Source organism: Balaenoptera acutorostrata, chromosome 2, assembly GCF_949987535.1.
Source record: "Balaenoptera acutorostrata chromosome 2, mBalAcu1.1, whole genome shotgun sequence".
NCBI lineage: Eukaryota > Metazoa > Chordata > Mammalia > Artiodactyla > Balaenopteridae > Balaenoptera > Balaenoptera acutorostrata.
Window position 1 is genome coordinate 139,097,435 of NC_080065.1, and position 12,913 is coordinate 139,110,347.

Consider the following 12,913-nt stretch of genomic DNA (forward strand, 5'->3'; position numbering starts at 1 on the left):
ACTCTGAGGCAGAAGGGGTGGGTCGTCCTGGGGCCTTTGGACGCCTGAAAGAAGATGACATGGAGGGGGCAGGAAGGAAGGGAAGGGCAAGATGAGGCTGAAGAGGGGGCAGGACCCACCATACACAGCTTGTCATCCTTGGGAAGGATTTTGGACCTTCTTCCGAGAGCCACGGAAGCCGTGGAAAGGTTTTAAGCAAGAGAGCGGAAGGGTGCCACGGTGCAGTCCTCTTCTCTTCCAAGAGGCCCCCTGGACTGCGCATGCAGACTGAAGAGAGACAGAGTGGACGCGGGGACAGTAGTCGTGGCTCTTTTGGTTGGCCACAGACCACAGTGGTCCAGACAAGAGACAGCAGTGGCCAGAACCGGGGCCGTGTTCTTGCTGTGTCATTGTTTCGATGCCAGTGTATGAGAACCTCTCTTCTGTCTCAGTGTCCTTAGGCTGCCGCAACAAGGCATCACAAACCAGTGGATTAAAACAGCAGAAGTTTCATCCCTCACAGTCCTGGAGCCTAGAAGTCTGAGATCAGGGTGTCGGCAGGGCCATGCTCTCTCTGCAGGTTCTAGGAAAGGATCCCTCCTCGCCTCTCTCTAGCAATGCTTGGTGTTTCTTGGCATGTAGAAGCATCACTCCAATCTCTGCCTCTGTGGTCAGTGGCTTCTCCTTGTGCGTCCAAATTTCTTCTTCTTATAAAGGATACCAGCCATTGGATTAGGGCCCACCCTAAATCAGTATGACCTCATCTCAACTTGATTACATCTGTAAAGATGCTATTTCCAAGTAAGACCACATTCCTGTGTACTAGGACTTCAACATACCTTTTGGGGAGGACACAGTTCAACTCTCAGCAGCTCCTCTGAGTGCAACTCCTGGTGCACAGCCCACCAGGGAGAACCATCCTCAGAGTCCTAAGTGCACTCAGACCAGACAGGAGGGAAAGGCTCCATTCAACACAGGAACCAGGGAGGCTGCAGTTCCCAGGGGAGTATGTGCATTTTCAGGTGGGATATACAAGGAGGACCAAGGAAGCACAGACCTGGGTTCTGCTCCTCACTCAGACCTCAGTAGCTGAGAGATTTAGGGCAAGGCCTTCCCTTTCCTGAGCCTCAGTTTCCCCTCCAGTAACACCAGAACTGATGATACCTGCCCAGAATTGGTGATTGCGGGGAGTCCAATGAGATAACCACCAAGGATTTCCTGAGAAGATACTGGGTGCCCAACATTGGGATAACTCACTGGGTGTGTTCCTAGGAGAGGGACAGCTAGTCCAGAGGAAGCTGTAATATCCTTCCACGTTAACCCCCCTGGCTTTTCCCCTCTAGTGGCACGATGGTTACAGGCACAAACTCCATCAGCGCCAATATCATCCAGTGGGCAGGGGCGGGGATGAAACGAGAGAGGCCAGCAGTGACAGTTCCCAAAGCTGAGTGATGGATCCTTGGGGCTTTGTTATTCTATTCTACTTTTTTTTTTTTTAATTTATTTATTTTATTTATTTTTGGCTGTGTTGGGTCTTCGTTTCTGTGCGAGGGCTTTCTCTAGTTGCGGCAAGCGGGGGCCACTCCTCATCGCGGTGCGCGGGCCTCTCACTATCGCGGCCTCTCTTGTTGCAGAGCACAGGCTCCAGACGTGCAGGCTCAGTAGTTGTGGCTCACAGGCCCAGTTGCTCTGCGGCGTGTGGGATCTTCCCAGACCAGGGCTCGAACCCGTGTCCCCTGCATTAGCAGGCAGATTCTCAACCACTGCGCCACCAGGGAAGCACCTATTCTACTTTTTTAAAAATATGTTTGAAATGATTCTTAATTTTTTTAAAAAAAGTTTAACAAAGAAGCCTATAGACTCCGGAGCCAGATTGCCTGAGTTTAAATCCAAGACCTGCCACTTACTGTGTAGACCTGGGCAAAGTTATTAAATCTCTCAGTGCCCCAGTTTCCTCATTAGTAAAACAAGGATACCAACCTGCCTCGTGGAGTGTTTGTGAAGATGCGATGCGTAAATGCCTGTCGGGTGCTTGGGTTCATGCCTGGCAGGGAGTGTACTAGACACATGGTGACCGTTATTTACAGAAGTAATGGTTCCAAACATCATCGTGTTGCTGATCCAAAGTCATCACCTTCAAGGGATGACACCCTCAGCCTTGCAGATCCTCTAACCCATGACTGCCACTTGGACACTGTCTTGGTTTGGGTTTCCTGAAGCAGATCCTGAGACAGGATTTGAGTGCAAGGAGTTAGTTTGAGAGGAGATTTCAGGAAACAGCAGCAAGAGAGTGGGGAAGTGAGAAGAGGAAGGGGAGACAGCCAGGAAGGGTGCCTATGCCGGGCACCACGGCAGGCAGCCACGGTGACCCCACTGGGAGCCAGCACAGAGCACGTGCTCGGGGTTATCCCGCCTGAGGGGCGAGGGAGCCGGGGCGGTTGTGCACACACACGACGGCCCTCAGTGGAGGTCTACCACGTGGATGCCGAGCCCCAGGCAGCGGCAGGTGCTGGCAGGTGGGAGGCAGGCAGGCAGAGAACAAAATGCTGAAGGGGTCTGGGCAGGGCACCCAGAATCCACCTGGGAGCACTCTGGTAAGTGCTCTTTGAACACCTGCGTAGAGCCTTACCCTGATGGGGGCTCACCTTCAGGATCAGCCTCACCGCCCCCCCCATTGGATGGCTGTGGCTTCTCGTGAGATGAGGGATAATAAGGGCAAGAGCAATTCTGTATTGCTGTGCCATCAGAGCAAGCCCTGCAATGGGAATGGTGCGTCTGCGGCATTAGGACAGCTGCCTTCCTGCTGCCTCAGGGCAGACATCTCTCAGCCCTGCCATTTGCACGCTGAGCCAGGGTATAGCCTCAGAGTCTTTCTTAACATTGCTTTAGCTATCCATTACACACCTGTGAGCACAGGCACTTCCATGAAGCCTGTTTGCCATCCCTGCCCTAGGGCTTACGAAGGTGGGGGGACGTCCCGGCGTGGAAAACGCCGTGCCACAGACTCACTGTATGATTCTGGGCAAGACATTTAACTTCCGGTCCTAGCCGTCCCTCTCTGGGTAGAATGGAGGGTCTGACGGAAGTGAGGCAGAGATGGGGTTTGGTGCTCTGTTAACAGTCAGGCAGGGATGGGTTTTAGACCTTGGCTCCATCATTTATAAACTGTGCACCTGGCGGGGGGGGCACCACCCGCTCTGAGACTCATGGTGTCTTTTTGTATAAAAGGGGGCCATAGTACCCCATTTGTAGTGGTGGTGTAGGCGACAGAGATTATGTATATACAGTAGAGAGCTCCGTGTGCGAGCAGGGCCTCAGGAATTGTTCCGTGTAATTGTCATCGTCGGAACCGTCATCATCTTCATCTAAAGCCCCTTCCAGCTCTAAAATTCTATGACTTTACAGACTGTCCTCATCCAAGAAGACAGTGTGGTAAAATAAGGCAACAGTCTTGATTTTGTGTAAATGTTCTTTCTAATAAGGACAGGAGGAGCATAATTGCCCCTAAATAATTGCGCCGACTTTGCCACAAGCTGTCAAAAGGCCTTAATTGGTCCATCTGTAATGACTGCGGCCATCTGCGTTTGGGGTGATTTAGCGATGGGGCTGTGCCCGAGCAGGGCCCTCAATGATTAGAGCCGGACAGGGGGATATATCTCCCTCTGTTGGGAGTAGTGGTGTGTGGTATACGAGATTATCTCATCCTCGTGTTAATGACCTACCAGTTGAACCCAGCCAAGAAGAAGCGCTGGTCACAAGACAATGACTGTGGATTTTTTTTTCTTTTCTTTAAAGATAGTGTTCCTGCCCAAACAGCAGCCTATCTGGAGCGTGATCATGCCTCTTGCTATCTTGTCTCACTGCCCAAGAAAGTCTCTTTTGGAAAGATTTAGTCCTTCAATTAGGGCAAATTGATTTCTGCTCTCTACAGAGCCACTGTTCCAAAGAGAAGTGGGAAAGGGCCAGAGAAGCTGTATTAATCTTTGCAAGCAAGCAAGAGGCGATCTGGAGTATTTTTCAGCCTTCCAGTCTCAGGATGTATATGAAGTTAATCTTTCCTCTGTGTATCTTTTAATTGCTCCGACTTGCAAGGTGCCAGAGAACACAACACAAAACACACCTCATCTCCACTCTTTAAGTTTCTGGAGACTCAAGTGTCTGGAGTAGTGTTTCCCCAAGTGCGCCAGCACAAAAGTGATTAAGCGGTACCTAAGATGGTCTCAGGTGGCCCGGAGACTTTGCATTAAGTAACATTGACTCATGGGGAGAGAATGCTTCCTCTTTTCAGCTCTCTTTCATTTCCTCTGATTACCCTCAGGTGGAAAGTCTCAGCTGGTTGCCCATATCTCCCTTCTTGACAAAGAGGGAGGCAGGAAGATCTGGCTAAAATCTAGTAACGTCGCTTTATTCTTATTTGTTTGGGTTTTTTAATTTATTAGCTCTTTATCACAAATGGTACCGATTTTCCATTTATAGTTTTTAACGCTTCCTTTTAAAATAAATTAAATTTTTAATTGAAGAAAAGTGAGCTGGGACTTGCCTGGTGGTCCAGTGGGTAAGACTCCGCACTCCAATGCAGGGGGCCCGGTTCGATCCCAGGTTGGGGAACTAGATCCTACATGCATGCCGCAACTAAGAGTCCACGTGCCGCAACTAAAGATCCCTCATGCCACAACTAAGACCCAGTGCGGCCAAAATAAATAAATAAATAAATAAATATATTTTTTTAAGTGAGTTGATTTAAAAAAGAAAATCTTAAATAAATCGTAGTGAGGTAGGCAGAAGTGGCAAAAATCGTGCCAGTAGTATATGATTATGAGAGATAGGGAAAACACAGCTAGAGAGGGGAAAGCCTCATGTTTCTACAGAGAACCCAGCAACTTACTGGCTGTATGACCTTGGGCAAGTTTCTTAGCTTCTTTGAGCATCAGTTTTCTCATCTGTCAAATGGGGAGAATTGTAATGCAGAGTATGATTTTATGAATCAAGGGAGATAAAATATGTGAAGCTCCTTTGCAAGTCATAATCTGCCTTGCCAGTGAAAATGGTTCATTTCTATACAGGTTAGAAAAATAAAAGGTTCAGTGGGTTCTGGATCAAGCAGTCAAGGGGCCCTGCCTCTACTGTTAACTGGTGCACCTTCCCTTCTCTGGACTTCAGCTTTCTGTCTATAAAATGAAGAGACCGAACTACTCCAGTGCTTTCCAGGCCTAGCTGTACATCAGAATTACCTGTGGGTCAAGTAAAACCAAAGATGCTGATGCTGCCCTCAGTTTACCAAATCACAGTCGCCTGGGAGGATGCCCAAGCAGCTGTATTTGCAGCCAGCTCACCGGGTGATTCAGCCACAGCCCCTGAATTAGGAGGGCCCTTCCAGCTCTAACTCCAGATGGAGTGAATTCAGAGCAGAATTATCGGACTTCTTTAACCCAGCAGGCTCGTTCATATTATTGCAAAAGCTCATTCTTTTTCATTGCTGAATAGTATTTCCACTGTATGGATATACTACATTTTATTTATCCATTCATCTGTTGATGTGTATTTGGATGATTTGATTTTCAATTTGGGGATATTATGAAAATTGCTGCTATGAACATGAGTGTACATGTTTTCATGTGGACGTATATTTTCATTTCTCTTGGATATACACCTAGGAGTAGAATTGCTGGATTGTATGGTAACTGTGTTCAACTATTTATGGAACTGCCAGACTGTTTTCCAAAGTGGCTGCACCATTTTACATTCCCACCAACAGTGTATGAGAACTCTTATTTCTCCACATCCTTGTCAACACTTATTATCTTACTTTTTCATTATAGCCATCCTAGTGAATGTGAAGTAGTATCTCGTTATGATTTTGATTTATATTTCCCTGGTGACTAATGATGTTGAGCATCTTTTCATGTGTTTATTGGCCATTCGTATATCTTCTTTCAAGAAGTGCCTATTCATGTCCTTTACCCATTTTTTTAAATTGAGGTAAAATTCACATAACATAAAGTTAACCATGTTAAAATATACGATACTATGTTAAAGTATACGATTCATTGGCATTTAGTACATTCAAAACGTTGTGCAACCATCACCTCTATCTAGTTTCAAAATATTTTTACCACCCCAAAAGGAGACCCCATACTTATTAAGTAGTCACTCCCTATTCCCCTCCACCCCAGTTCATGGTAATCACTGATCTGCTTTCTGTCTCTGGATTTACCTATTCTGGAATTTCACACAAATGGAATGATATAATATGTGACCTTTTGTGTCTTGCCTCCTTTACTTAATATGATGATTTCTAGGTTCATCCACATTGTGGCATGTATCAGTACTTCATTTTTTTTTTGGCTGAGTAATATTCCGTTGTACGGATATATTCCATCTTTGTTTTTCTATTTATGAGGTGATGGAAATTTGTGTTATTTTCACCATTTGGCTATTGTGAATACTGTTGCTATGAGCGTTCATGTATAAGTAGTCAAAACATTTTTTAGGGACTTCCCTGGTGGCGCAGTGGTTAAGAATCTGCCTGCCAATGCAGGGACACGGGTTCGATCCCCAGTCCGGGAAGATCCCACATGCCTCTGAGCAACAAAGCCCATGTGCCACAACTACTGAAGCCTGTGTGCCTAGAGCCTGTGCTCCGCAACAAGAGAAGCCTCCGCAGCGAGAAGCCCGCACACCACATGAAGAGTGGCCCCCGCTCGCTGCAACTAGAGAAAGCCCGCGCGCAGCAATGAAGACCCAATTCAGCCATAAATAAATTAATTAATTAATTAAGTAAAAAAAAGAACCCAAATATTTCAGAGAGAAGCAAAAACAAAAAAACATTTTTTAGCTGTCCTGGATTCCTTGATCCCTTGCATTTCCATAAAGTTGGGTACCAGCTTGTCAATTGTCAATTTCTGCAAAGATGCCATCTGTGATTTTTTGACCACATTGAATCTGTATATCAACATAGGAGGTATTGCCATCTTAACAACATTAAGTCATCTGATCCATGAACGTGGACTATCTTACCGTTTATTTTGGTTGTTCATTTCTTTCAACAGTGTTTTGTAGTTTTCAGTATACATTTTGTACTCACTTTGTTAAATTGTAAATGGTATTTTTACCATTTTAATTGTATTTTTCAAGTAGCTTTCTTATTTGCTAGTCTATAGAAATACAGTTGATTTTTTTTTTTTTTTAATTTATTTATTTGTTTATTTATTTATTTTTGGTTGTGTTGGGTCTTCGTTTCTGTGCGAGGGGTTTCTCTAGTTGTGGCGAGCGGAGGCCACTCTTCATCGCGGTGCGCGGGCCTCTCACTATCGCGGCCTCTCTTGTTGCGGAGCACAGGCTCCAGACGCGCAGGCTCAGTAGTTTTGGCTCACGGGCCCAGTTGCTCCGTGGCATGTGGGATCTTCCCAGACCAGGGCCTGAACCCGTGTCCCCTGCATTGGCAGGTGGATTCTCAACCACTGCACCACCAGGGAAGCCCTACAGTTGATTTTTAAATGCTGATCTGTATCCTGAAATCTTGCAAAGTTTTCCTGTTCTAGTTTCTTTGTAGATTTCTTAAGATTTTCTGTGTAAACAATCATGTCATCTACAATTAAAAATACTGCTACCTTTTTCTTTCCAATCTTTATGCCTTTTATTTCCTTGTCTTACCAGTTGCACTAGGTAGGAATTCTAGAACAGTACTAAAGTGGAGAGAAAGTGAACAGCCTTTCTCCTGCTCTTAGTAGAAAAGCATTCAATATTTCACCATTAAGTAGGATATAAACTATAGGGTTTTTTTGTAGCCATACTAGAGTTTTCATAAAGGGCCATAACCCTGATTAAAATCAAGAGACACTAACGTTAAGGCTGGCACTTTTAGTAGAAAGAGACTGTCTTTGAGATTTATTTATAACAGCTTTTCCAGGCATGGGCCAGAAGCCAGCCTACATTAGAATAAGCAAAAAGAGGAATTGGTTGTTATGTTTAATAAGAACATCTGGGAGTCTCTCTACTTCAGGCACAGGGGGATCTGGAGAATCAAAATGTTATCAGGATAATGTCTCTCTCCATCTTTTCACTCTCTTTTTACATGTTGACTTCAGTCTCAGCAGATCTTCCCACCACCTCTCATCACCTCATTTTGCTAAAGATTTCACAAGCAACTCCAGACTTAGGGCCAACCAACCTAGCAACTCTAGTAAGAAAAAAGGGCCTCATTTTTCAATAGTTCTGAAAAAGAATTCTCAGGATTCATTGTTTGGACCAATTCAGGCCACATGTCCATCCCTGAACCAATCACTGTGGCCAAGGAAATGGAATGCCCTGATTGGTCAGGCCCAAGCCACATGCTCCTCCCCCTTGGAGATTCAGTCAAGCCCACCCAAGTCTGAAGGACTGAGAAGGGAAGGGGCAGTTTCCCAAAGAAAATCAGAGTATTGTTGCTAGAAAATGAGGGAATAAGTCCCAGCCAGACATAAACCACAGCTGCTAACGCCCTCGTACAGAAGGTCTCTCTGTGTTCCAGGTCTGGCACTAACACTGGACCTCTTTAAACTTCAGTTTCCCCCTTTGCAACACACAGGTGGTTATTCCTGCCCTTCTTGACCCTATCTGAAAGGTCCAATGGTACAGTGCACTGGAAAGCTCTATCTAAACTGTAAAGTGCAGTGCACATGTAAGGAAGGGGTCACAAGAATGATTACTCACCCATCTATCCATCTGTCCTCTTCTCTCTCCCTCACAGAGCACCTGAAGAAACCACTTGAAGACTACATGGCCCTTTTCCCCAGCGTGAGGATTCTCCGAACCAAGAAACGGGAAGGGCTGATAAGGACCCGGATGCTGGGGGCCTCAGCAGCAACTGGGGATGTCATCACATTCTTGGACTCCCACTGTGAAGCCAATGTCAACTGGCTCCCCCCCTTGCTCGGTAAGGGAGGCTTGCAAGGTGAGGTAGGCGGCCTGGAGTGAGCCACTGGCCTCCGGTCCTGCTTTCTGCAGGGAGTCATCTATACTACAAGGCTTCCCTTGCCTGCTTGAGATGCACCCAGCACAATGCCAGGTGCCACGAGGGTATCAGGCCCTCAGGAGTGCTCAGAGCAACCTTAAAAGTTCTGTCCCTTCATTTTACAGAGGAGGAAGCTGAGACTCGGAGAGGGGAAGTGACTTGCCCAAAGTCATAAAGCACATTAGTGTCTAGTGACATGATTGCTTCTCCCAGGTTACTTCAGGTGTTATTGGAAAGCAAGCCAAGGCTGCCTACTGCTAAGAGCCAAATTGTAGGGAACACCATCATACCAACTTAGAACAGTTATTATTCACTGCACTGCTGCTGTGAGCAGGGAAGGCTGTAAGCTTTATCTTCAGCCCTCACAAAACCATGCCAGGTCGAAAGTCTCCCCTTTTTATAATAGAAGAGACTGAAGTTCAGAGATTTTGGGTGACTCACTTGGTCCCTTGGGCAGTAAGTGTCAAAGTCACCATCTCTCTGGCTCCAAAGTGTATCTTCTTTCAGGATTCCACACTGCCTCCCTAAATTCATTTCCTCTTTGGAGAGTTTCTGACCGCTCTCAGGTAAGGGCTCCAGACAGAGGGCAGTGTGATCCAGGAGTCGTCCACGTAGCCTTGTGGACAGAAGGGAGACACGAGGCCTGGCTGCTGGGCAGTGAGGTGCCTCATGGCTGGCTGAAGAACCAGGTCTGAATCCCTAGGCTCTGAGCTTTGAGGAAGGCATTGAGCGGCTGCTGACAGGTGGATGCTGAAGAAGAAATGTCCTACTGGGGCTGGGAGTCAGGTGAGGGACAGAGGTGGAGGCAGATTGGGGAAGATCTGTCAATCCAGAGAGAAAAGTGAACGCCTCAGAAATGGATGGGTATGCTCTCCGTAACAGAAAGCATAGGGAGCAAAGAGGACTCGAGTTCAGGGCAAACTTGAGTGTGTATCAGAATCACCTAGAAGACTTGTTAACACACAGAGTGCTGAGCCCTGCTCCAGAGTGGTTGGTTCAGGAGGTCTGGGGCGGGGCCTTAGAAGCTGCATTCCTAACAGCCTCCGGGTGGTGCCAGTGCCGCTGGTCCGGGGACTGTACTTCGGGGAGCACTGGTTAGGCCCCCATTCAGAAGTGGGGACAGAAAGCAAAACCCACACGCTTTAATGGGATAACCCAGCAAGTTTGTTTCCTAACACAGATCAGCATGAAACTCTAATATCAGATGATATGCTTCTGACCCCAAGGGTCCAGGATCCCACTGGGTTAGGAAAAGGATATAACCCAGATCTTCTGGTCAACTGTTTACTTAATTAAACCAAGAGATCTGCATCTGCCTCTCATGACTGGAAGAGAACAAAAAAGAAAAAAAGCTTCACTATAAATCACCTAATTGGGACTTCCCTGGTGGTCCAGTGGTTAAGAATCTGCCTTCCAATGCAGGGGACGAGGGTTTGATCCCTGGTCGGGCAACTAGGATCCCTCCTGCCATGGGGCAACTAAGCCCGCATGCCACAACTACTGAGCCCATGCGCCACAACTAGAGAGCCCACGTGCCACAACTACTGAGCCCACGCGCTGCAACCAGAGAAGCCCATGCGCCATGACGAAAGGTCCTGTGTGCCGCGAGGAAAGATCCTGCGTGCCGCAACTAAGACCCAATGCAGCCAAATAAATAAAATATTTGTTTTTAATTTAAAAAAATAATAAATCATCTAATTTATAGTCCTGAAGGAACATCGCATTTTGGGGGGGTCATTCAGTGACTCATAAAGAGACTGAAGTGGTAGAACACGAAGCTGAGCTTGTGGTTAACAAGCCTTAACCCTTGTGTTAACAGCCTTAACTCTGTTTCTATGGAAATATATGAGGGTAATTTTCATAATCTGCAGCCATACATGGAAGAAACATTCTTCCTCTTCTTTTTCCCTTTTTCCAATAGAAATGTGAACCGCTGGTGTAGATGTAAAAGTCTATCCCTTCTAATATGAGCAGCTGACCGAGCCCATCACGGCTTTTGTCTCTGAAACCGTGAACATGCACAGTTCACTCTGCCTTCTTTGGAGAGTAGGCATTTCTGAGCCTGAAAGGAATTCAGCTCCCCTGAAAGGAAAGCCACTGTTGATCATCATTTTCTTCATCTCTGTCACCACCATCATCACTGTCATCATCATCATCATCATCATCGTCGTCGTCATCATCATCATGCCTCTGCTAGTCCCTTATCTTTTTTTGATCACAGCCCACATTTGAATGTGACTGGTAAAGCGGACAGGGCAGGCCTTATTATCCACAGATTGCAAATGAGAAAACTGAAGGGCAGAGAGAATGAGGGAGATATTCACCCTTCCAGCTCCTGCTTCTGAGCTGCTTTCAGCGATAATGGGCACAAAGGATGTCAGCAGAGGGCTCGTCACGTGCTCGAGCCTGGGCTAAGCATCTTGGCCCCATCATCCCACTTGGTCTTCACAGAGATCCCAGGAAATTGGTGCTATCTTCCTCCATTTTGCTGGCCAGGAAACAGAGGTTCAGAGGCATCAGATAACCTTTTTCAAGGTTACACTATTCGTAGATGACAAAACCAGGGTTTGCACCTGGGCATTGGGTCTTCAAGTGAGTACAGCACCGTGGAATGCTACCTCTGATGCCACCGCCTTGACCTTACACCTCCCCCAATCAGCCAGCATCCGGCAGAGCACTGTGTCGTCAGCACACACCCTCTCTGGAAGGGAAATCCCTCACGTGGCCATGAATTATCAGGAAGGGAGGCCCTTTTCTAGATCTTTCCCTGGGAAGATTCTTCTGCTTCCTTAAGAATCCCTAGGGAGCATGTCCACAAGGCAGATCCAAGCTCCACCCCAAGAGATCCTGATTCAGTGGGCCTGGGGCAGGCCAGCCCTAGGGGGGTTTTTAAACACACCCTCGGTGCTTCTGGCACTGGTGGCCCCAGATCTACACTTGGGGACACAGCGTCAAAAACACCATTTCTCAGTTTATTGACCATGTGCCACAGTTAGAAATACATTAGACATGTCAATCCAGTACACAAATGTACACACTGATGCAGTATGACTGAAGTATTTCCCCAAACTACTTTCCCTCATCACCTAGAATGCACCCTGACATTCTTTTTTGCTTCACTACAAACACACACACACAGTTTCGTGACCCACCTATGGATCGTGTCTTGCAGTTTAGAAAAAGGCAAAACTTTTCTTTGCTTTCTCTCCTGGAAGAAAAATCTGCTGTAGCTTGATGAAGCCTGGGCCCTAGGCAGCTGCCAGCCTACCCTGGCCCTACCAGGCTCCCCATTCCAAGACTTGGACTTGACTCCTGGCCCAAGCAGCCAGTCACCCAAGCACAGCCCACTTGCCCCTCATGGCAGATCATCTGCCCCAATCACTGGCACCTCCTGGCTGTAGTCAGGGCTTCTTGGCAGGAAGCGCACTAAAGGGCAGAGAGTGAATTTTATAGAATCAGCTTCTCCCTGGCTTGAAAGGGACATAGAGCCATCTAGGTTAAGACCCCTGTTTGCTATCTTGAGTCACCTTGCCTGCAGCATTCCTGCAGGGCAGAGGTCCACCAGGCCCTGCTTGCACGCCTCCAGTCCTGAGGAGCTCATGGGATAGTCCGTTCCCTCTGCAGTAGTTCTGACTGTTGGAAAACGTGAGCCGGACTCTCTCGCAAGGACCATTTGTTCTCTGACGGCAGCTAGGAGGTGTTGGGGAGCTTCAGGGACAGGCAGTCTGCCATGAGGGGCAAGTGCTGGAGTGCCTGCCTGCTGAGCCACAAGTCAAGTTCAGGACTCGGAATGGGGAGGGCCAGAACAGGGACCCTCCCAGAAGGAAGTTAATCTCTTTCCATAGCAATGCTGAGCATGACAGACACCTGTGCTCAACACCTTCAAGCATTACTGTATCCAGTACTCCTGCAACCAGACCCTCTTCTCCCCATTTCACAGAG

General features: G+C 47.2%; 1 protein-coding gene across 5 annotated transcripts in view; it reads left to right on the forward strand.

Annotated features, from left to right (window-relative positions):
• Nucleotides 1-12,913, forward strand: part of GALNT10 (polypeptide N-acetylgalactosaminyltransferase 10) — a 226,443-nt gene that overhangs the window by 176,085 nt on the left and 37,445 nt on the right. For all 5 annotated transcript variants that reach the window (XM_057541240.1, XM_057541241.1, XM_057541243.1 and 2 more), the window contains one exon: nucleotides 8,708-8,893. In XM_057541240.1, coding sequence (XP_057397223.1) covers nucleotides 8,708-8,893 — 186 coding nt within the window. The remainder of the gene's footprint in view (nucleotides 1-8,707; nucleotides 8,894-12,913) is intronic.